The 26659-nt window shown below is 46.5% G+C and overlaps 1 protein-coding gene across 1 annotated transcript in view; it reads right to left on the reverse strand.

Annotated features, from left to right (window-relative positions):
* Nucleotides 1-26659, reverse strand: part of vta1 (vesicle (multivesicular body) trafficking 1) — a 50444-nt gene that overhangs the window by 22277 nt on the left and 1508 nt on the right. The window contains 5 exon segments of the mRNA XM_084484309.1: nt 745-778; nt 780-854; nt 3682-3757; nt 11710-11837; nt 15002-15096. Of these exon segments, the coding sequence (XP_084340435.1) occupies nt 745-778; nt 780-854; nt 3682-3757; nt 11710-11837; nt 15002-15096 (408 nt within the window).

The following is a 26659-nucleotide window of genomic DNA, read 5'->3' on the forward strand; positions in this document are numbered from 1 at the left end:
GATATTGTGAGCTTGGGCAATTGTGTTACCTCAAAGGCCAACAACAATCATGCACACACATGTACACAATACTTTCACCACCCTTAAACACACACGGTTATGTGAAACCAAAACATGCGAACACACTCGAATCCAAAACCTTTTCTTGACCCAATATTTCATTGTCTCACACACACACACACACACACACGCACACACACAGAAGGGAAAACTACCCCTCCCCTTACACACACTATGAGATAGACAGTGAGTGAGAAAGTAATTTGTGAAGGGGGGGCGCATTTTGTCAGAGAGAGATAAGGAGTTTGATGTAGTGGCAGATGGAGATGGTTTTATGTTGTGGTAGTAAGAGATGTATTGCGCTAGAAAGAGGTAGCCAGTGCAGGGGAGAGAGGGGTGTAGTGGTAGAGAGAGGTAGATTTAGTGCAGGGGAGAGAGGGGTGCAGTGGTAGAGAGAGGTAGATTTAGTGCAGGGGAGAGAGGGGGTGCAGTGGTAGAGAGAGGTAGATTTAGTGCAGGAGCGAGGGGGGGTGTAGGGGTAGAGAGAGGTAGATTTAGTGCAGGGGAGTGACAGGACTATCATTAAATGCATGTTGTGAAACAGGGAAACCTGGAGGAGGAACAGCTCTGAAAAGTTTCTTAAAGTGTGTGTGTGTGTGTGTGTGTGTGTGTGTGTGTGTGTGTGTGTGTGTGTGTGTGTGTGTGTGTGTGTGTGTGTGTGTGTGTGTGTGTGTGTGTGTGTACCTTCCTCCCCCTCCATGGCCAGCGGTCCGGCCCACAGGTGTCTCTCCCTCCTTCAGACAGGTGTGGATGTAGGTGGCCTTCCAGCGCGCATACTTCCTGTGTTGGATGTTCTGGAGGAGGAGGAGGGGGAGGAGGAGGAGGGGGAGGGGGCAGGGAGGAGGAGGAGGAGGAGGAGAAAGAGGAGGAAGGGGAGGAGGAGGAGAAAGAGGGGGAGGGGGAGGAGGAGGAGGGGGAGGGGGAGGAGAAAGAGGAGGAGGAGGAGGAGGAGGGGGGAGGAAAAAGAGGAGGAGGGGGCAGGGAGGAGGAGGAGGAGGGGGGGAGGAGAAAGAGGAGGGAGGGGGAGGAGGAAAGAGGAGGAGGGGGCAGGGAGGAGGAGGAGGAGGAGGGGGAGGAGGGGGAGGAGAAGGAGGAGGAGGGGGAGGAGGAGGGGGAGGGGGAGGAGAAAGAGGAGGAGGGGGAGGAGAAAGAGGAGGAGGAGGAGGAGGGGGGAGGAGAAAGAGGAGGAGGAGGGGGAGGAGAAAGAGGAGGAGGGGGCAGGGAGGAGGAGGAGGAGGGGGAGGAGAAAGAGGAGGAGGGGGCAGGGAGGAGGAGGAGGAGGGGGAGGAGAAAGAGGAGGAGGGGGAGGAGGAGAGGGAGGAGAAAGAGGAGGAGGGGGGGAGGAGAAAGAGGAGGAGGGGGCAGGGAGGAGGAGGAGGAGGAGGAGGAGGGGGAGGGGGAGGAGAAATAGGAGGAGGAGGAGGAGGGGGGAGGAGAAAGAGGAGGAGGGGGAGGAGGAGGGGGAGGGGGAGGAGAAAGAGGAGGAGGGGGAGGAGGAGGGGGAGGAGGAGGGGGGAAGAGAAAGAGGAGGAGGGGCAGGGAGGAGGAGGAGGAGGAGGGGGAGGAGAAAGAGGAGGAGGGGGAGGAGGAGGAGGGGGGGAGGAGAAAGAGGAAGAGGGGAGGAGAAAGAGGAGGAGGACGGGGGAGGAGAAAGAGGAGGAGGAGGAGGAGATGAAAAAAGCGAAGGGAGGAGTGAATAGGAGAGGAGGTGGAGATGAGATGAGGGGAGGAGGGGAAGAGAGGAGGAGAGGAAAGAGTAAAGAGGAGAGGAAAGGAGTAGGAAGAGGAGAGGAGAGGAGAGATGAGAGGGAAGGAGGAGGAGGAGGAGGAGGGTGAGGAGCAGGGAATAGGGAGAAGGAGGAAGAACTGGTGTTAATGGGAACCAGGTGAGTGGGGAGGTGCTGGTGGTTCCAGATAAGGAGGTGTGAAGGAGTTGGCCTGGTTAAAACAACAACGGAGCTGAGGAACGGGCCCAGATGTTTGTTTAACTAGAGACTAACGCTAAGACCAGGGCTCTTTGACCTTAATCTGTACCACCACACACACCACATTATATTTACAAATGAGGGCTTTTACCCAGGGCGTATCAAGAACAAAGAGAAAAGGAATGTATTATACAAAATACCCTCAAAAAAATCCCCTTACACATTTCCTGATCCGCAGTCTGGTTGGAATATATAACACAGATAGCGCCCGGTCTGGTAGTGAGTCCGTCCAGACTAGAATAGTTGACATTCGACCGGTGAACAGTCACCACACGTCACACACCACTTTTTTGCCAACTTTCCACTGGGGAGGTGTGTGTCTGGTCCCTCCCCCGGCAGAGTGCCGGTGAGGAGCGTGTGATCAGCCTGACTGAGAGCCGTGATCAGGAAACCAGTTGTGATGTGGAGTGATGTGGAGTAGACAAAACATCAAGGCTGTTTCCCCAAAGCCGCTCCATTGTTTACAGGGGCCCTGGGCGGTAAGGGGCTATGAGGGGGCTATGAGGGGGCTATGAGGGGCTATTGAGGGGCTATGAGGGGGCTATTGAGGGGCTATGAGGGGGCTATTGAGGGGCTATGAGGGGCTATTGAAGGGCGGTGAGGGGCTATGAGGGGCTATGAGAGGCTATGAGGGGCTATTGAGGGGGCTATGAGGGGCTATGAGGGGCTATGAGGGGCTATGAGGGGGCTATCGGGGGGCCATGGGGGGGGGCTATCGGGGGGCCATGAGGGGCTATGAGGGGCTATGGGGGGGCTATCGGGGGGCTATGAGGGGCCATGGGGGGCTATGAGGGGGTTATTGGGGGGGCTATGAGGGGGTTATTGGGGGGGCTATCAGGGGGCTATGAGGGGGTTATTGGGGGGGCTATCGGGGGGCTATGAGGGGGTTATTGGGGGGGCTATTGGGGGGCTATGAGGGGGTTATTGGGGGGGCTATGAGGGGGTTATTGGGGGGGCTATGAGGGGGTTATTGGTGGGCTATCGGGGGGCTATGAGGGGGTTATTGGGGGGGCTATCGGGGGGCTATGAGGGGGTTATTGGGGGGGCTATCGGGGGGCCATGGGGGGGCTATGAGGGGCTATCGGGGGGCTATCGGGGGGGCTATGGGGGGCTATTGGGGGGGCTATGGGGGGGCTATGGGGGGGCTATGGGGGGGCTATGAGGGGGTTATTGGGGGGGCCATGGGGGGGCTATCGGGGGGGCCATGGTCATGGCGTGGCGTTATTGATTTCATTCCTGTTTATGTTTTCTGGTGCATTTTCTCAATCAATAAATAAAACAAACTGAATATACCAGACCCACTCCTTCAGGACATGCTGCTGGAACGTGTAAACTAGTCTAAAGTGATGGGGAGGGGAGAGACATATATGTGCAGTGACCACCTGTGGCCACAAGGTTCACTGCAAAGTTATATTTATTAATAATAGTTTGTAAAAGTGGCCAATAGTTACACAAAGGCTTTGTAAGGCAATTTGATTTATTATATATATATATATATATACATAAATAAATAAAGATGAACCAGATAACCTTGAGATATAAAGAGGATACAGGTGTTGAAATGAATAAGTGAGTAGGACAGGGCTTGGTTTAAAAGTGAATGTTCTCAACAGCTCTGCACCAGGGCAGGCCTCACCTCCTCAGACAGCTCCCCGAAAACAGACAGCACGTCGAACAAAAGACTGGACGTGTAGAAGGACTTGATCATGTTCCTGGGAGGAGAGGGAGGGAGGGAGGGAGGAGGGAGGAGGAGGGAGGGAGGGAGGGAGGAGGGAGGGCAGAGACAAAGACACAGGGAGACAGAAAGAGTAAAAGGTAGAGTTAAAGGTAAAAGGTAGAGTTGAATGCAAAACAATAATCAACACACATGATCCATATCTGCAAAATTGCTGCAAATTCTGAAAACTAATTCTGAAACCAACTCACAAATGTTTGTGAGTGGGTTCTACTGTAGCTTCACATTGCCCACACTCTTTAATCTGTGGTATCACAGGATGGTTGGTTATAGGGCAGCTCGATTATGGAAAAAATCATAATCACAATTATTTTGGTCAATATTGAAATCTTGATTATTCAAATTATTATTTTTGAAAGTTTGAGTTTGAAAGTATTTGAGTTTGAAAACATGATGAATTTATTCATAATTTCTCTCCAAAAAAAAAACATTTTTGTAAATGAGAAATTTGAATTTTCCCCAAATAGAAAATAATGTCCAGATATGTATCCGGCTGTTCTGCAAATTCAAAAATATAAAGAAAGAATTTAAAAATATATATACATAAAAAATAAAAAGATAAATAATAAATAATCGTTTCAATTCAAGTATATTAATTTGGTGATCGTTTCACGCTAAAAACCGAAATCGCGTTCATAACGGCCCGGCCCTCGTTGGTTGTAGCATGGACACACACAGCAGGGGACCAGCAGGCCCCTCATGCAGCGGGACTGCACCCCTGCAGGACCTGCTCACTATTTAGAGTTTTACTGTTAGGAGGCCAGCGGAGCTCAGAGGGACTGTGCACGACCGGACAGGCCCCGGGCATGGCACACGGTGTGTGTGTGTGTGTCTGTGTTTGTGTGGGTGTGTGTGTGAGCATGTGTGTGTGTGTGTGTGTGTGTTGAGGTGGATGTTGAGTGGTTCCAGTACACATGCTATGATCACAGAAACAGGAAACGGAGCAGGAGATGTCATAAAAACTTGCAAACGCACACACACACACACACACGCAATCGCAAACACATACACACACACACTCACACAACAAACACGTTGACAAACATATCACATACGTGGATGCCAACATACACACACACACGCACACAAACAAACAAACTGTTGGGTGCAGGAAGCTTAAACATAAACTCAAACAGAGGGTGTAAAAATACACAAACACACACTAATTAATATGGTCACACACACCACACACTCAAACAAACACATGTAAACACAAACTTGCTCACATGTCATACACTAAAACACACACACACACACACCCTAGGGAGCTTCCTGGTGAATGGGCTCCTTGTGGATCAGAGGGCCTGCAACAGGAACACAACTCTCACACACCTTCATAAACCTTTAAATACCTGCTCCTGTGTGCGTGTGCGTGTGCATGCGTGCGTGCGTGTGCGTGTGTGCGTGTGTGTGGTGAACCTGAACAGTGTTTATCCGTACCTCTGGGGAGGGGAAACTAAATCAACCTAAAGCCAAACAAAACCAGCGGTGGTGAAACGCTAAGTGAATCAAAGCCCTGGACGCCTGCCGGCCCGCTGGTCCTCACCCCCCCCTCACCCCTCGGGTCGCTGAACACACGCTAAGGACACGCTAAAGACACGTTAAAGACACGCTGAAGACACGCTAAAGACACGCTAAAGACACACTAAAGACACACTAAAGACACGCTAAAGACACGCTAAAGACACGCTAAAGACACGCTAAAGACACACTAAAGAAACACTAAAGACATGCTAAAGACACGCTAAAGACACGTTAAAGACACGCTAAAGACACGCTAAAGACACGCTGAAGACACGTTAAAGACACGCTAAAGACACGCTGAAGACACGCTAAAGACACGCTAAAGACACGCTAAAGACACGCTAAAGACACGTTAAAGACACGTTAAAGACACGCTAAAGACACGTTAAAGACACGTTAAAGACACGCTAAAGACACACTAAAGACACGTTAAAGACACGCTGAAGACACGTTAAAGACACGTTAAAGACACGCTAAAGACACGCTAAAGACACGCTAAAGACACGCTGAAGACACGTTAAAGACACGCTAAAGACACGCTAAAGACACGCTAAAGACACGCTGAAGACACGTTAAAGACACGCTAAAGACACGTTAAAGACACGCTAAAGACACGCTAAAGACACGTTAAAGACACGCTAAAGACACGCTGAAGACACGCTAAAGACACGTTAAAGACACGCTAAAGACACGTTAAAGACACGCTAACGACACGCTAAAGACACGCTGAAGACACGTTAAAGACACGCTAAAGACACGCTAAAGACACGCTGAAGACACGTTAAAGACACGCTAAAGACACGTTAAAGACACGCTAAAGACACGTTAAAGACACGCTAAAGACACGCTAAAGACACGCTGAAGACACGCTGAAGACACGTTAAAGACACGCTAAAGACACGCTAAAGACACGTTAAAGACACGCTAAAGACACGCTAAAGACACGTTAAAGACACGCTAAAGACACGCTAAAGACACGCTGAAGACACGTTAAAGACACGCTAAAGACACGCTAAAGACACGCTGAAGACACGTTAAAGACACGCTAAAGACACGCTGAAGACACGCTAAAGACACGCTAAAGACACGCTAAAGACACGCTGAAGACACGCTAAAGACACGTTAAAGACACGCTAAAGACACGCTAAAGACACGTTAAAGACACGCTAAAGACACGCTAAAGACACGTTAAAGACACGTTAAAGACACGTTAAAGACACGTTAAAGACACGCTAAAGACACGCTAAAGACACGTTAAAGACACGCTGAACACACGCTGAAGACACGTTAAAGACACACTAAAGACACGTTAAAGACACGTTAAAGACACGTTAAAGACACGCTAAAGACACGCTAAAGACACGTTAAAGACACGTTAAAGACACGCTAAAGACACGTTAAAGACACGCTAAAGACACGTTAAAGACACGCTAAAGACACGCTAAAGACACGTTAAAGACACGTTAAAGACACGCTAAAGACACGTTAAAGACACGTTAAAGACACGCTAAAGACACGTTAAAGACACGCTGAAGACACGCTAAAGACACGTTAAAGACACGCTAAAGACACGCTAAAGACACGTTAAAGACACGCTGAAGACACGTTAAAGACACGTTAAAGACACGCTAAAGACACGCTGAAGACACGTTAAAGACACGCTAAAGACACGCTGAAGACACGTTAAAGACACGTTAAAGACACGTTAAAGACACGCTGAAGACACGCTAAAGACACGTTAAAGACACGTTAAAGACACGTTAAAGACACGTTAAAGACACGTTAAAGACACGCTAAAGACACGCTAAAGACACGTTAAAGACACGCTAAAGACACGCTAAAGACACGCTGAAGACACGCTAAAGACACGTTAAAGACACGTTAAAGACACGTTAAAGACACGTTAAAGACACGCTAAAGACACGCTAAAGACACGTTAAAGACACGCTGAACACACGCTGAACACACGCTAAAGACACGTTAAAGACACGTTAAAGACACGCTAAAGACACGTTAAAGACACGCTGAAGACACGTTAAAGACACGCTGAAGACACGTTAAAGACACGTTAAAGACACACTAAAGACACGCTAAAGACACGCTGAAGACACGTTAAAGACACGCTAAAGACACGCTGAAGACACGTTAAAGACACGCTAAAGACACGCTAAAGACACGCTAAAGACACGCTGAAGACACGCTGAAGACACGTTAAAGACACGCTAAAGACACGCTAAAGACACGCTGAAGACACGTTAAAGACACGCTAAAGACACGCTGAAGACACGCTGAAGACACGTTAAAGACACGCTAAACACACACTAAAGACACGCTAAAGACACGCTGAAGACACGCTAAAGACACGCTAAAGACACGCTAAAGACACGCTAAAGACACACTAAAGACACGCTAAAGACACGCTAAAGACACGCTAAAGACACGCTGAAGACACGCTGAAGACACGTTAAAGACACGCTAAAGACACGCTAAAGACACGCTGAAGACACGTTAAAGACACGTTAAAGACACGTTAAAGACACGCTGAAGACACGCTGAAGACACGTTAAAGACACGCTAAACACACACTAAAGACACGCTAAAGACACGCTGAAGACACGCTAAAGACACGCTAAAGACACGTTAAAGACACGCTAAAGACACGCTAAAGACACGTTAAAGACACGCTAAAGACACGCTGAAGACACGCTAAAGACACGCTAAAGACACGCTAAAGACACGCTAAAGACACACTAAAGACACGCTAAAGACACGTTAAAGACACGCTGAACACACGCTAAAGACACGTTAAAGACACGCTAAAGACACGCTGAAGACACGCTAAAGACACGTTAAAGACACGTTAAAGACACGTTAAAGACACGCTAAAGACACGCTAAAGACACGTTAAAGACACGTTAAAGACACGTTAAAGACACGCTGAAGACACGCTGAAGACACGCTGAAGACACGCTGAAGACACGTTAAAGACACGCTAAAGACACGCTAAAGACACGCTGAAGACACGCTAAAGACACGCTAAAGACACGCTGAACACACGCTAAAGACACGCTGAAGACACGCTAAAGACACGCTAAAGACACGCTAAAGACACGCTAAAGACACACTAAAGACACGCTAAAGACACGTTAAAGACACGCTGAACACACGCTAAAGACACGTTAAAGACACGCTAAAGACACGCTGAAGACACGCTAAAGACACGTTAAAGACACGTTAAAGACACGTTAAAGACACGCTGAAGACACGCTGAAGACACGCTGAAGACACGCTGAAGACACGCTAAAGACACGCTAAAGACACGCTAAAGACACGCTGAACACACGCTAAAGACACGCTGAAGACACGCTAAAGACACGCTAAAGACATGCTGAAGACACGCTAAGGACTTGTCTTGCTTCGCCCTGAAGGGGCTTATTTTAGATAATGACCGGCGACGTTCTATACATTATCCCGCTTATTACACGGCTACTATCCAAAACGAAAAAATAACTTCACACGGTGTGTCTTTTTACAATTTATTTGTTACCAGCATTCGTAGTGTTGATCAGCAGAGAAATAGTCCGCCAAAGACCGTTGATGTCGCTTAGCAACCGAATCCACTGGGGTTGATAGGTTACCGGACTACTTGTGGAGTGATACGAAAGACGTGAAAAAATCCACTTTCCTTGACAGCGGTCATTATATGCTCAGCAACGGTCATTATTGGTTCCACGGCATTGAGGAGAGCCGTGTAATAAGTATTCAATCATACGAGACAGTCTGTAGACCGTATGCAGGTGAGGAGTTCAACCGCTTAGAAATGTGCTCATGTGGTCCCGTCAGATTGGACTGAATGTACCCGACGGAGAGAACTCAAAACACACGCATCAGACCTGAGACCATAACAGACGGCGGTTAAAGCATGGATCACTCCTGAGGAATACTGATAAGGGCTGCACTACTGCCCCTCACCCACTCACTCCCTTCCTCCCTCACTCGCTCTCTCTGACTCACTCGTTCACTCTCACTCGACCGGCCACACCAGATCAATTCTGTGGCGGTTTGTAAATAACGACCTCTTCTGCAGCCCAAAAAAAAAAAAAATAAAAACAACCACAGCTACCGAATGAATACCTTGCTTCTCTTGAGCAAGGCACATCCCCATCCCGCCCCCTACGTGTGTGGCTCCAGGCGGGGAAGGGGTGTGGCGGTTGACCCCAGATCAACGGGTGTAGCGCGAGGCAGCGGGAGGGGGGGCTTATAACACGGCCCTGTGTGCGTCACAGTGTGTGTTTGATGAAGCGCCTCTGACACACACACATCTAGAAAGGTTACACCTAGGCACCGACACACTTGATAGCGACACGCACACGCACACACACACACGATTATACCAGCACACACATCCACACAGACAGATTTACACCTAGTCACCTACACAAACAATGGCGCACACACACTAACAACTACACACACTTCAATATCAATACATACATACCCACATAGACTGTTATACACACACACACACACACACACACACACACACACAGAGATATATACCACAACAGTGTATCCACAAAATAATGAAAACACAAGGAACTATAACCATTTGTGTGTTTGTGTATGCATGCAAGAGATAATGTGTGCGTGTGCGTGTGTGTGTGTGTGTGTGTGTGTGTGTGTGTGTGTGTGTGTGCACCCATGTCTCAGACTCATTGATATAATATTTGCATCAGCCCATTGAGTCCAGGCAGGCCTCCATGGCAACGGAGCATAAGTAACAAGTTGAAAATGGACAACAACGTTAATTGGAACGGAAAACCCCTGACAAGATATATCTGCTTAGGGTAGAGAGAGGGATCAAGAGCAAGAGCAGAGAAGAGATAGGAGAGAGGAAACAAGCAGGACAGAGGACAATAGGGCGAGGAAGAGAGGAGAGAAAAGATAGGAGAGGATTGGGGAGGAGAGAGGAGAGCGAGTAGAACGATAGGAGGAGGAAGAGAGCAGAGACAAAAGGGAGAGAGGTTAGAGGAGGAAGAGGTTCAGAAATATAGGAGGACAGGAGAAGAGGGGAAAGCAAGAGAGGAGAGAGGAGGAGAGAGGAGAAGAGAGGAGGAGAGAGGAGGAGGAGGAGAGCAGAGAGAAAAGGGAGAGAGGTTAGAGGAGGAAGAGGTTCAGAAATAGGAGGACAGGAGAAGAGGGGAAAGCAAGAGAGGAGAGAGGAGAGAGGAGGAGGAGAAGAGAGGAGGAGAGAGGAAAGAGGAGGAGGAGGTAGGGCTGGGCGATAAAACGATAACGATATGTATTGTGATAGACACGTAATCAATGTCAATAGAAAATGCGTTCGATAGAAGGTTTTGATAATTTTTTTCCTCGTTGGAAGTTAACGGAGCAAAGAGTCTAGCTCCGCTTTGAACCAGAGGTTGCGAAGCAAGGTTGGTTGCGTGAACAAAGGCACGCGTCCTCTGATACCTGTGGAGAGCAACGTATGGAGCGACACGCCAATGGCCAATCATGTAACAGTATCACGTTTGGCTGCGCCATCTCGTCTCGCGTGTGTGTTTCATAACAGAAACAGCGCGATGTGAGAAACGAAAGATGAGTACCGCAACGAGTGAGGAAATTGTAAATAATATATATGAAGATAGTTCTTCTCAGATCTCAGGCGCCGCGGCCAGCATTGGCTCATGACAGTACTGGACATATCTCCATGTCCCATTTCCCCCTTTGATGGATAACATGGATAGCAAGCATTACTTAATAATAATTAATAACAAAATCGCTAATAGGCGCTAATCGCTAGTTAGCGAACATGCTAACTAGCGATCTTTACCACATGGATGATGGTTCATGACAGTACTGGACATATTTCCATGTCCCAACAATGACATCCATATGTTCCATGTTCTAGGTTGAAGATAAGCTTTAATCCACCTACCAAGTAATGCAATATCTCATGATCTCATCTCTTATGTTTACATTTAACACTGCAAATGTTTTTAGAACACCTTTTTGTAGCACATGTGTTTGAGCACTTTATAATTGATAATTGTTAAGTTTTCATTGTGATGTTCATTTTCATTCAGACTTATGTTTATATTTATAGAGTTTTCCATGGTTGTGTTGACATTCCTTTTCCCTGTCTGCCTACAATCAGGGGGAGGTTAAGTTTAAAATACTGTTTACGTTTAGATTTTTCTCCTGGTCCTTTAAGAAATTTTATCAATTTTTTTCAATTATCAATAATTATCGATATCGACCGATATGAAACACTTATATCGTGATACAGTTCAGCCATATCGCCCAGCCCTAGGAGGAGGAGGAGGAGGAGGAGGAGAGATAAGAAGGAGGAAGAGGAGAGAGGAGGGAGGAGGAGGAGGAGGAGAGAGGAGGAGTGTTGCGTACTTGTGGAAGGAGCCGGCTCTGTCTTCGTTGTCGGCGTAGAGGAACATCTTCAAGGCGTAGTTCTCGATGTGGGCGTTCCCCACCACCTCCTGGCTCACAGACTCATTCTCACCTAGCTCCTTCTTCATCTGCGCGCGCACACACACACACACACACACACACACACACACACACACACACACACACACACACACACACACACACACACTTCATTAGAATAATTTGATGCTATTAGAATTCAGCAGATTGGATACACAAAAACAACTTGCCCACTGTTTTGGCCCAGAGACCTCAGGGGTAAGAGGTCTTTCATAGAGAAAGGACAAAAGGACATGAAGTGAGAGGCTCAATTAACGGTTACCAAAGAGAAACCAGTTGAACACACAGTTGGAAGGGTAAATCACTCACACACACACACACGCACACCGCTACAGGGGACTTGCCCCTGGAGGTTGACAAATGACTGAAGGTAGGGAGGCTGGAGGGGCGAGGAGAGGAAGGAGGGATGAGAAGGAGAGGAAGGTGAATGTCAGAACACAGAGGTGTTCAATTATGATCCCATAGAACTGGGCACGCTGCTTTTGCATGTGGATCAATGTGAGCATGCAGGCACACACACACACACACACACACACACACACACACACACACACACACACACACACACACACACACACACACACACACACACACACACACACACACACACACACACACACACGTTAGCTGATAGCAGAGACAGAGAGAGCGAGAGACAGAGAGACAGAGAGAGCGAGAGAGAGACAGAGACAGAGAGAGCGAGAGAGAGACAGAGAGACAGAGAGTGAGAGTGACAGAGACAGAGAGTGAGAGAGAGAGCGAGACAGAGAGAGTGAGAGAGAGAGAGCGAGACAGAGAGAGTGAGAGAGAGAGCCATACAAGACCACCAGGGTAAAATGATTGGCTCTGTGTCTTGTGCCTGTCTGCATAATGTGTCGGGCTTGCTTGTTAAATGTGCTTGCGTACAAGGTATGTTTTCCTGACATTGACATGGAAACACAGGCTGAGTGCGCGTGGAGGAAATAAACCTAGAGCGTGGAGGTAATGAATCCCCTCTGATCCCTTGACGGGGAAAGTGTGTGTGTGCGTGCGTGCGTGCGTGCGTGCGTGCGTGCGTGCGTGTGTGCGTGTGTGTGTGATTGACATGTTTCCATTCATCTCCACAGTTGTGTTTAATTGGCCGAGAGCACTACATCGAGTGAGTCACAGATCCCTTTCGGGACCGAAACACTCACACACACACACACACAGTGTGAACAGTGTCTGTGTATGTATGTTCGCGGGTGCGTGTGTATATGTGTGTGTGTGTGTGTGTGTGTGTGTGTGTGTGTGTGTGTGTGTGTGTGTGTGTGTGTGTGTGTGTGTGTGTGGGCCATATAGAGAAGGCCATATGGGAACAGATGTGCAATGCTCCTTCGTGTCAAGTTCCCTCTTGTTTCCATCAGTGTGCATCCTAGTTTTAACACTTCATTAAGAGTGGCTCAGCGTGTGCGCGCGTGTGTGTGTGTGTGTGTGTGTGTGTGTGTGTGTGTGTGTGTGTGTGTGTGTGTGTGTGTGTGTGTGTGTGTGTGTGTGTGTGTGTGTGTGTGTGTGTGTGTAGGTGTGATAACTACTTTGGAGGAGTGAAACCAAGAACCCTCTGTTTGACCCATGAGTAATGAGTGCAATGCCTGCTACAGTTATAATACAATAATATACATCATATAATACAGTTACTATTATAATACAATGGAAGTGGTTAATGTAGCTGTATTAATGAGGCAACGGGTTCCATAAAACCAAGGAAGTGACCAGAGGCTTGCTGGTTGAATGAGTCTAACTTTTGATCTTTTGAACTAATTTACTGTTCCCGTCCATATTCAGATTAGGGGAATAGAAGAGATCAAACAAACATTGAATCATAAATAATCAGAATCTTTTTAAATGAGCAAACATTAATACCATTAACCAAAAATAATTTCATGTTAAAAAATAACCACACACATTGAACCCCACGACACATGAGAAGAACGTGATAAAGAACCAAGCACAGATGTCAGTTGAACCGGGGTTATCCCCTCCGCCGTCCAGCCCGGTTCTGACTGTTCTGTGACTTCTGTGGTTCTAAAGATAGTCGGCTGTGGTCCGACCTCCCTGGGTCTGGCTCCAGCACTGAAGGGGAATCCCAGGGCCCAACGTGCAGCTCAGCCCAGCAGCACCGCGCCCACTTCCAGTCGGCCTGCTGGAGTTTCTGGGAACGAGGGCCGTGAAGTTGACGGCGATGTCACAACAGGCTAATGAGGACGGGTTAATGGCCCGTTTTAATGATCATGTGATAAGTGATTTGTAAACACAAAACAACAATTTGAATGACATACTTGGTAAGAATTATATAAATAATATCAGTAGATCATTTTCAATGTTGATATATATCCATCATAATGATCACTTTCTTTTTGATGACGCCTATTCCCTGTTAACAGGTGCACACATCTCCCTTTTACACTGTGGGCCGCTGTTTTCATGGTTATTTCATAACATTACATCATTCAAAGAGATGGTAAGTCAATGAGTCATAAGTTCTTACAGTTGACATTGCTAGAAGATAACAAGCGATAAACTGGAATACAGACGCACGCAACCCAGTCTCAAAGTCTGGACAAATCAGGCAAAACTTTAAGTTGATGAGAAAGAAAGATAGAAGGAGGAAAAACAGCCACAAAGAAGCAAATGAACAAAAGAACGATGGTTTTCGTAGAGAGAAAAGCCCCGATGCATGCCCACCGTTTCCCATGCATCTGATTGCATCAACCTTTCCATAAGAGTCAGTGTAACCATCACCACCGTCATCCTCATCAAGGACTCGACGCGTGTCCCCTCATGACCCAGCGCGCCGGCTGATGAAAGAGGATCTCTCCGGTGATCACATTCATTATTGAAGGCCTCGCCAACGCACACAGCGAGCTGCCCCGAGCCCCCCCAACACCAGGGGGCTTCCGACGCACACACAAGCACACACACACCAGGTGTTCAGTGTAATGTGTTTGAGGAGGGAGAACCTGATCCACGTGGTTCACACACACACAAACCCATGTACACACACAGACACACACCATGGGTAATAGAGGAGCAGTGTTCTGGATACTCTCTCTGTGTGTGTGTGTGTGTGTGTGTGTGTGTGTGTGTGTGTGTGTGTGTGTGTGTGTGTGTGTGTGTGTGTGTGTGTGTGTGTGTGTGTGTGTGTGTGTGTGTGTGTGTGTGTGTATGTATGTACCGTCTCCAGCTGGTCCATGAGTTTCACCAGAAACTTCCGGCACTCTGGTGTCTTGCTGTCCAGCTTCATCCCGGTCTGCATGGCATAGAGACGACCTGGGGGGGGGAGGAGGAGGAGGAGGAAGAGGAGGAGGAGGAGGGAGAGAACGAGGGGGGGGGGGGGGGGGGGAGAGAACGAGTCGAAGGGAGAGAGATGAGAGGAAGAAGAATCAAAAGAAGGTGGAGAGAAGGGAGATTTAGGAGAAGACGGAGAGCAAGGAGTAGAGAGAGATGAGGGAGACGACATGATGGGGGAGTGAGAGGAGGAGATGAGGGAGGGAGGAGGAGAGATGGGAGAGGCAAGGAGAGAGGAGGAGAGGGGAAACACGGGAGACAGAAAGGGGAAAAGTGTGTCAAAACAAACGTGATGCCGAGCTGAGACACAGGGATGCTTCCTAAGGCTCCTATAATGGTCGGAGTAATCCTTCACAGCTTTCATCCACAACGCATCATCAACCACTGCACATGAAAACGTCTATGTTCAGAGCCCAAGCAGTTTCTCCCGCTCCAGCCGCAGGGACGCAGTTCTTGTCTCGACTCAAACTCCCATGATCCCACAGCTGTCAATTAGCTTCCGAACATCCTGTTGAGAGCAGAGACCCTCAGGCGTGCTACTGCCGGGGCCTCAGGTTGGCCTGCAGGCTGGATGGACTGAGGCTGGGGAAACACAGTGCGTTTACATGACACTCAAGAAAGTCGACTTAGTGGCTTAGTCCAACTATGACTGGATAATTAAGATGCATGTATACACCTTAGTCGAGTTATACTCAAATCGAATTGGGTTACTCATAGTCGAATTAAGACCCCTAGATAATGCAATTCATAGTCGAGCTAAGCGTGCATGTACGGAGTTGAATTGGCTTATGCGTTGAATTGCGTTCTGCGCATGCTCAAGATCTTTTCCCGGGGCCATGAGCAGGAAGTAGAAGGAGACGATAGTCGTGTTGTTGTTGTTGTTGCCGTCGGATAAGGGATAACGAGAAACGGCGATTTATTTAAAAAGGTGGCGCAGAAGATGGAGGAAGCCGGTGAATGTAGTTACCCCCTATAAGAATTGTGTCCCGGCCGCGGGAGCGCGCATGGCATGCATTCAGTAAAGGTGGAAGCACACGGACATTACGCTTCTATTTCACCCAAGGCTGAATAAAAAGTACAGGTTTTTCTAAATGTGGGTCATCAACGAGGTTATAAAGTAGTAATAGTAGTCCCGACGTGTTTACAATCTTTATTCATTCATTGCGCCACGGCGGGGAATGTATACGGATGGGCGGCAGAGGAGCTGCTCCGGCGGGAGAAAGATGTTTTCAGTAGACAGCTGTCAACTCACTTTGGGTCAGTGATTTCTTTAAAAAGCTAGCGCAGAAGATGGAGGAAGCCGGTGTCGTGCCAATGTAGTTAACCCCTATAAGGAGTGTATCATCATCAACATGGATTCACTACACACTACGCTTCGATTTAACCCAAGGCTGAATTAAAAGTACATGTTTTTCTAAATGTTGCTCATCAATGAGGTTGTAAAATAACTACGATCTTTATTCATTCATTGCGCCGGGTTTATCTTGCACATGGGGAAAAGGAATTGGGGGAAATTAACTTTGGCTTTGACTCTCTGAAGTCCAGATTGAAACGCGACATGGAGGAGAAAGCTATGTTTCAGCAGACAGCTGTCATTTCACTTCGGATCCATATAATTTCTTCGACGCTCCATTGTTCCTCTCGGTCGCATGCGGACTCCTCCGCCGGCAGAGCAGCCGGAGGAGTCGGCATACGACGGCATGGATCCGAAGTGAACTAACGGCTGGCTACTGAAAACATCTTTCTCGAATGCCGCCTGAGTTTGTTGTTGCTGGTGACGTGAAGAGGTCAGCCGGTGGCTCTATTACCACTAGTTGAAATGGGCACAGCGCCACCTATCGTACTGGGGCATGACACGCTTCGGCCAATGAATGGATTTACTCACCGCCATGTATACGCAGACAATTGCAGTTGTCCAATTGAGGAGCATAGTCGAACTATGCCTTTAATGGGATTAAGCTGTGCATGTAAACGTACTGACTCACTCTACGGCTGTAGCAACCTGACTGACTAGTCATGATGAGTGTCAAGGCTGATAGTCCATCAACACCATCAACAGTCTGACTTGACTGTTGACGACGAACAGAAAAGTCGGACTAGCTAACAGTTGGACCGACAAGCCAACAGTCAGACTAGAAATCAGTCTGTGAGACTAGCTAGAAGTCAGATCAGCAACAAGTTAGACTAGCAATCAGTCCGGGAGACTAGCTCAAAGTCAGTCAGATCAGCAAACAGTCACTATAGCCAACAGTCAGACTGACTAGCCAACAGTCAGCCATGCCAACAATCGCACTCAACTATCTAACAGTCTAACGGACCGACTAGCAATTTGATTGCTTAAATGAGTTGACTGGACAGTCTGATGTAAAACTCTTTGATCATTGCAAGTACATTCTGACTAACTAAGTGAGTGAGTTGACTGACTGACGAAAGTCTAGGGGACTGACGGACAGGCAAGGCAAGTCAGGCAAGTAGATTGACAGACTGATTCAAACTTATGAGAGGTTTAGTCAGGTTTGTAGAGTGAAAGAACTTGAAAGACTATGAATGTAAATCGTAGTTATATCGGTGGTAGAGTTGTGTGCCTGCAGACTGCTACTGAATGAGATTGCATGTTTATGTGTTGTACAACCCCTTGAGTTTTCCACCATATGGTGGCTGTCTGAGTCAGTGACACCACCATTCATTAACAGAACAAAGTTCCACTTCAGGATGCTATCTTGCTGCTGCACTCTCTCCACAAAACACCAGACCACCAGCGGAAGGTGACTGACCATGTGACAATTAATCAGCCAATCAGCTTGGCCATGAGGCAGTGAGACAGAACAGAAGTCATCCAGAGCAACAGTCAGGCAGAACAATAGTCAGTGAGTCAGACAGGAAAGGAAGCAGGATAGTCTAATGATTTGTATGCGACTGCCAGCCAAATTGTTCTATGTTTGATTCCCAATCTCTGAATTCTACCTGTATGCATCCTTAGGCAAGACGCCACAACACCCAAACTACTCCTTAAAGGTGCCATGACCTGCCACCAGGTGTGGTGTGATTAGCCGTTACAAGCCGTTTTGCAAATCTGCCCCTTATGACATCATGAGGGGCAAATAGTGGGCGTGTCCACCTAGATGTGTGCTGGATAGATCAGTCTATCAGCCTACCCAGTGGACCGTAGCAAACGTTGCTCATCTATCCGTCACGCATCGAGGTGGACACGCCCACCTGTGATGTCATAAGCGGCAGATTTCCAAAACGGCGTGTCATGGGACCTTTAATAACATGAACCTAACAAATCACTGGACAGCTGTTAAAACAGCAAAGGTCCAGCATTGTGCTAGTGCAGGCCAGTCATGAGGTCGGCCAACAAACAATTGGGAAGCAGAAGCAAAATCAGCCCAAGACTTACAGGCTACACAGCCTGTAAACCATGCTTTCTTTGAGCTGGCCAGCCATCCAGCCAGTCATCCAGTCATCCAGTCATCAGACCGGCCAGTAATCCTCTAATAGTTGGACAAAACCCTCCTTTGTGCCGTTACATGCCCACCACTGTTCACATACACAGTGAGCTGGGAGAAAATGCTTTGCGACAAAGGGAGAGGAAGTGATGTCATGGTAATTGAGAAAAAAAAATAATAATCTGAAAAAGGCGAGCCAACACACACACACACACACACACACACACACACACACACACACACACACACACACACACACACACACACACACACACACACACACACACACACACACACACACACACACACACACACACACAGGTTGTGTTCGGGGGAGCCGATGGCCACCGATGTCATACGACCACGGGCGCTTTCACACCTTTTCATTTCCTTCGGTCAGCGCACACAATGGACCGTGTTTGGTGAAGACAGATAATCCCAGAGCCTCACGCGTCCTTGTTGCGGACAACAACAACAACAATAGAGCAACAACAACTTTGTGCGGCATCAGGTCTTTTCATTTTGCTTCGGTGTTCCTCCTGAATAATGAACAGACCTCTTTTGTAAAGCGCTTTGTGTGTGTGTTTGTTTGTTTGATCCGGAAAAGTGTGAGCAGGCCCGATACCTGGCAGCATGTGTTTACTCAAATATGCGGCAAAGGTGTACCGACATCAGCCCCCCGCAGCATTGTTCTGGGCTCGGCGTCCTGTAATTGCCCGGGACCCCGTTCCCTCCTGAAGGAAAGCACCCCAGAGCTGACACCAGAGAGCGCTTTAGAGCGGCTCCCGCTCTGTTTGTCCGCACCAGAGTCAGACTGAGCGTTCCCAGAACCCCGAATGAACCCGACTATCAGGCCACACGCCCCAGGGCTCCAGAAAAATTGGCCAAACAGCTCAGCTGTGAAAGCAGCAACAAACACACACACACACACACACACATATTCAATAACACACACACGCGCACACACATATTCAAGCACACACACACATATTCAAACACACACATATATTCAAACACACACACACACACACACACACACACACACACACACACACACACACACACACACACACACACACACACACACACACACACACACACACACACACACACACAACGGGGGTCACCGCTACCAGCGGTCGGAGCTGATAGGTGAGTCGTGATGGAGGAATCAGTACTCCAAACACTCCCCCCAAAAACTGGGTATGCCACCAAACTGTGTGGGGCTGTACCGCGCCCACCACACCAGCCTGTGGAAACACGTCTGTCGGGCAGCTCACTCTGGGTAGCCGTTGATTGTGATGATGGCGTACGAGAGAGGGTTACGCTTTTCAGACAGTATACTATACAACATCGTTGAATTTGTGACACACACACACACACACACACACACACACACACACACACACACACACACACACACACACACACACACACACACACACACACACACACACACACACACACACACACACACACACACACGGCCTGGGCGATATGGCTAAAAGACATATCACGATATAACTTGATCATATTGATCGATACTGATAACTATTGATCATTTTAATGACCTAAAAATATTAGGAATTACCATGCTGGATTTAAACACTGTTTTCTGTTTAACACTTCATATGACCTTCCACTGTTCTTCATTGATAAATACTCCAATGTCCACACAACAATGAAAAATATTGTAAATATTGTCATATTGTAAATAAGTATGGAACGATAATTTGTTTTATTGCCCAGGCCTCACACACACACACACACACACACACACACACACACACACACACACACACACACACACACACACGTTTGTGGTCACTTAGAAATGTCCTTATTTTTTAAAGAAAAGCATTGTTTTTTTCAATGAAGATAACATTAAACCAATCAGAAATACAGTCTAGACATTGTTAATGTGGTAAATGACTATTCTAGCTCGGCTTTTTAATGGAATATCTACATGGTGTACAGAGACCCATCTCCAGCAACCATCACTCCCGTGTTCCAATGCTACATTGTTTAGCGAATCGTGTTAAAAGGCAAATTGACGATTAGTAAACGCTTAAATGCAATAATGTTAGCATAGCTGAAAACCGTTGAATAAAAGTGTGAGTTTTCATGGAAGACATGAAATTGTCCGGGTGACCCCAAAACTTTATACATTTCTACATTCATGTTCTACTCGTGGTGGCCTCCCCCTAAGCTGTGAGATCTGACCCATGCACTAAGGGCCTTCATCGCCGAGGCCCCGCACTAACCCTCTCTTCTAAAGCCTGTGTGTCCATAGTGGGCTGCTAATGAAAATTGCCGTTCAACTCCCGGGAGTCGAAACCCTAAATCTACAGTGCAAACAACAGCGTCCTGTCCCCATCCATAACCCAAACGATCTAATCAGGAGAAGGCCGGGCGGCCGACAGCCGTCAACTAATGAGTTAGAAGCGTTTCATTAGCAGTCCACAAATCAGGGCTCCGGCGGCAACCTTTCCGTCGACCACCACGACGACGTGGTGCGGGTGAGGCCTCACATTGGCCGGGCCGTGGCGGGCTAATGCACACCCCGCTTGCTGACGTGGCACGAGCGACGGCCAGGGGATAAAAGCACGTCAAACGCAAGCGAGACATAAAAATCACTTCACGGCGGATTTGACGCGCTCTTTGTTTGGTTCTGATTTGATCGTAGCTCGATGTAGAACACGCCCGTGTGTTCTGGCGGAGGAGGGGGGAGAGGCAGTGGCACACCCGTGACGGCGGTTGTTTGTTTATAAGCCTAATGGATTCTATAAAAAGAACAAAACAACAGGGATTTCAAACAGGCTTCCTTCTCCCTCTCTCGTTTCCATTTCTCTCTCCTCAACCTCGTCTGCAGACTGTCAAGTTTCTCAGCACTCCTCGGATACACTGCTACTCTTGAGCTCCTACCATTTGCTCTTTTTTCCTACCACCCTGTCGTCTCTCCCCTCCCGTCATATTCCCCCTCTTCTGCCATCAGCACCCCTCCGTCCCTTCCCTTCCGCTCAGTCAATCTCCCGTCCTCCCGTGCCACCTCCTATCGGTCCATCTTTTCCTCTTCCCCTTCTCTTTCCATCTCCCCTCCTCTCTATCCCAGTTGTTCCATCCCTTCTTTCCTCACCCTTTCACTCTTCCTCTCTTCTCATCCCCTCTCCTCTATCCTTGCACCATCTCTCTTCTCTTTCTTCCCTTGTCTCATACCGCTCTCTTCTCCACTGATCACAACTTTTTATTCTCCTCCCCTCTGGTTCCTTCTCCTCCCCTCTGGTTCCTTCTGGTTCCTTCTTCTCACTGCTTGTCCTTTCCACACTACTCCTTCCCTTTCCACATCCCCACCCTTTAAAGGCTGACTGGCTGACATGATGATCTCCAAACAGGATTAGGTTGACATGAGACCACCATAAAGTACCTGGAGATGCTGCATTTAGTCCAGTACCATCACAAACTGGATCCCAAGCAGTGCAGTGGGGATCCAAATATTAATAATAAAGATGATCAAATACCTATAGCTTATAAGTCAGCCATCTAACACATCCCATATGCATTAGGGGTGGGAAGAAATAATAGATTCTTCAATGCATTGCGATTCTCTCTAGAACAATTTCCGTCTCAATGTAGATAAGTTAATAATCGTAATTTAGATATGTTCGCCTGCTGCAGAGCGCTACAGAAAACTCATGTTTCCGCCTGCGGGTTCTCTGCGCAGAGAACCGACTTTATCTAATATTAAATATTAGATAAAGAATAAAAAATATTAGATTAAATATGATCTAATATTAAATATTAGATAAATAATAAAAAATATTCGATTAAATATGATCTAATATCAAATATTAGATAAAGTAATTAATCAGTTGATTGTCTTTAATGATCATCACAAAAGTAGGATGTGATTATCAAACTGAGTAGCAAACTCGGATGTATATTAAAAAAATGTACATAAAAAAATTGTTGCATCGAGATGCATCAATAATCATTTTAGAATCGAATCGTTGACCTCTGAATCGGAATCGAATCTTGAGGTACAAAGAGATCCCCCCCCCCCTAATATGCATATCTGGTGACCCTAAGTGAGGACCGACCCAGAGGTTGGCGCGCACACACACACACACACACACACACACACACACACACACACACACACACACACACACACACACACACACACACACACACACACACACACACACACACACACACACACACACACACACGTCCACCCTCTTTACACTGGTGACCTCCAGTGGTCTGGTGACATCATTAGATCGCTCACTCAGAACAACTGTACACTAGGGGTGTAACGATACGTGTATTCAAACCGAATTCAAACCAAACAAAATATTTCGGTACGGGTCTAACGGTTTCATTTCGGTACATACCGAAAAAAAGAAAACATTTATATAAAAAAAAATATATATATATATATATATATATATATATATGTATTTTTTTTTTTATTAAGTTTTTATTGATTATCACGCACTCTGTTAGTGTCTTGTCTTGTCCTGATGTTTTGTGTTGAGGACCACAATGGCAATAAGTCCTGGAATTTATTGTGTTTTTATCCTCAATTGTCTTTTCATTTGTGTAAGGCATTTGTTTGATACAATTTAATAAATCAAATCTAAATCTAATTGTTTAATAAAATAATAAAAACTGCTGTACCGAAAAACATACCGAACCATGACATAAAAACCGAGGTACGTACCGAACCGTGACTTTACTGTACACGCACACAAACGGACTCATTGGAAATACACTTTTTCTTTCAAAACACACACCCTGTGTCTCTTATCCTCTGTGTCTTGTTCTTTCTTCGGAAAACAGAATCCCATGAGCTTTGACCTGCTCTAAATGTTTAATGTATGGAGCTGCCTCAGCAATCAGTAAACAAGCACATTGTACACAAACTCACAGGGAGAGACAGAGACAGAGGCGCACGCACGTGCACGCGGGTTAAATGAATCTCTCTTGGAGAACAATAGAATAGTGATGAAGGAGTGGGTTTTTGCACACACAAAAACACACTCCTTCATCACTATTCTCCTCCACTTCATCTGGCTCTCAGCATGCCTGCCTTGCAATCTTCCTGACAGACCTCCCTCCCTCCAAGCTTCTGTCAGCCAATCACCGATGAGTAATGAGAGGCGATGACCACAGAGCCAGCTGCAGCCTGTTAAGTGCCCGGCCATACTGGATCCAGACCATATAAGGATTTCCTTTCACTTTCACGTTCAAACCTATATCTCAATCCGCCTTGTCGCTAGGCAATTGAAATGACAAGCCGAGCGAGTGTCTAAAAAGCAAAGGGGAGTCCGTCCATCAAGAGGAGCCAAGGGGGTTCAAGGCCCCTGCGTGCTGCAACCAGGTTTGAGCAAGGCACGGGAACCAAATACTATGAAAAACTCCTCCTCCCTGCTGGTCAAGTACGACATCACCTCCACCACAGGACCACTTTGATCTTTGTGACAGGAGTACTTGGTCGGTGATTCACTGTCATCCGCAAACTCTGCACTGAATGACGCACATTGGTTCCAAAAGAGGAAAGTGCTATATTGATGTTACTTATGCCGCTTTTCCACCGCCAGTACCAGCTCGACTCGACTCGTTTCCATTGGCAAAAAAAGTACCTGGTACCTAGTACCGGGTATTTTTTTTTTGTACTACCTCCGTCGAGGTTCCAAGCGAGCGGAGTAGGTACTTTTGTGTGACGTAAACAGGCTGCTGGTAACTGATTGGCCAGCGGCTGTAAATGGGAATAATCGCTCAAAGTTAAGTTGTGTCCGGCGTGGTTGGAGTCCACAAACCCGCTCCCGAGGGGGACACTGATCAGCGTTTCGCCGTGTGTGTCTCTCCTTTCCTCCTGTCGCTCCTTTCTTTATTTTATTTTATTTCCCATCATAACCTTTCCCGGGAATCAGGAAATAGTCTTGATCAGATTCAGATTTCCTGGGAATCGCGTCTCCCGTGATTAAAACCTAATGATGACCCGCCCATGGTGGAGAGGTTCTTTTCTACGACCCGCCCACATTGAAGAGGTACTTTTTTAGATGGAAACGCGCCTGGAACCGAGTCGAGTCGAGGTGAGTTGAGTCGAGTCGAGCTGATACTGTCGGTGGAAAAGCGGCATTACATTTGTGGCAGGCGCACGCTCACACTAAATGCTCTTCAGCCCAATCGATACAAGGCCATCATTTTGACCGATTAATACATTTACATTTAGGGCATTTAGCAGACGCTTTTATCCAAAGCGACGTACAATAAGAACATTTGTCATAATAGATGAAGTACCAGATGAAGCCAGAAGGGACGGTTATGATGATGTGCGTGCACCCAGGCTAATGTTTTCCTTTACAGGTACAAGCAGCAACAATGGTACAAGCAGCAACAATGTAAAACAGGCTGATTTGTCTTGTTTTTTTTATCCTATCAGTTCGCCATTCATGAGTGAAACCCAGAATCTTTCGCCACAACGATTACATAATCACCTGTCAATAATGTATTCAATATTTCACAGAGTGCCCACGCTTTGGTGCAGAGCAGATTCTATCTTTTGAATTACAAACAATGCATGCATCTGTAAAAAAAAAAAAGAGTAAAGAAATCAGACAAATAATGTAATGAATAATATAAAACGGTCTGCATCATCTTGTGTCTGTTCAAGTCAGATGTGATTTCAGATACATATATTCTGGTAAATATTTAATGTGAACTCATCTTTATTACATATGTATTAGCACTTTTAGTACTATAAGAGTAACACTTTACAATAATGGTAGGTACATTAACTGACCATTCTTTAATATCAGTTAATGCAGTAATAAGCATTAACTGACAAAATGAACACTTAACTAATGTGTAATAATAATTTATTAATGGTGTTGTTTTCTAATGGTGTTCGTGTCAACTTAGGCATTCATTTATGTATTATTTAATAATGTTACCCTTACCCCTATGCAAAAGGCATATAATGATGCATATTACTGCATACGATTAATTAATGGTTAGTTAATGCCACTTTATTGTAATGTGGGACCAATATCTAGACAAATATTTGGGTTTACAGGATAACATTGGTATTATTCAACCTGGACCCTTTCTTCCAATCATTTTGTGTTCAGCCTTTGCAGAAGGGGTGGGAATCTCTTGGTACCTCACGATTCAATTCGATTCTGTTTCAGATGCAACAATTTTTTTAATGTACATTTCAATGCAGTATTTTCAAAAATGTATATATACACATCTGAGTTTGCTACTCAGAGTTTGCTAATCACTTCCTACTTGTGTGATGATCATTAAAGACAATCAACATATGAATTACCTTATCTAACATTTTATATTAGATAAAGTCAGTTCTCTGTGCAGAGAACCCGCAGGCAGAGAGAAGTTTCCTGTAGTCTTTCAGCAGACGAAATAATTTAATATATATATCTTTTTATTTTATTTTATTTTTTTTAATTAATTTTGTTTCAGATTATTAAGTTTTCTGCATCGAGACGGAATCGTCTTAGAGAGAATCGTGATGCATCAAAGAATCTATTATTTTTCCCTACTTTGCAGACGCGGGCAGTATAACTTTAGTCTTTACCTTTCACTTGAACCGGTCCGTTTGTTATCGTGTCTGACAAAGTCACGCTCCAGGAGACGTCTTGCACTGACATCTTGCAAGAGCTGTTGCAGGAAGTCTGCCGATCGTCATTAAAATATCAACACTCCTTCAACCAAATCATCACATCCCTGAGCTATTTTATGACCACCAACACAACAAACTCTTGCCCGCACTCTTTTCTCAGAGCAAGTCCTCTCCTCACACAGGACTTGGTTAGACACAACAACTAAAAGAGCTATCAAGCTAAATACAACATGTTCATTACTCTGTGCGGTTCCTTTCAATGATCATGTCATACAACAATCTGAGCTAGTAGCAAAAACGGCCTAGAGCAGGACGTACAGCGGCGCGGTGCTTTTGCCCTATTTCATTCCAGCCGGTACTAAAAAAAAGTTCATGGTCACAATGGCTGAAGCGCATTGGCTCAATACTGGACCAGTTTCAAACTGTGCCTTCTGCATCAGTCACATAG

The sequence above is a fragment of the Micromesistius poutassou genome (genome assembly GCF_964030765.1).
Source record: "Micromesistius poutassou genome assembly, chromosome: 19".
NCBI classification, from domain to species: Eukaryota; Metazoa; Chordata; class Actinopteri; order Gadiformes; family Gadidae; genus Micromesistius; species Micromesistius poutassou.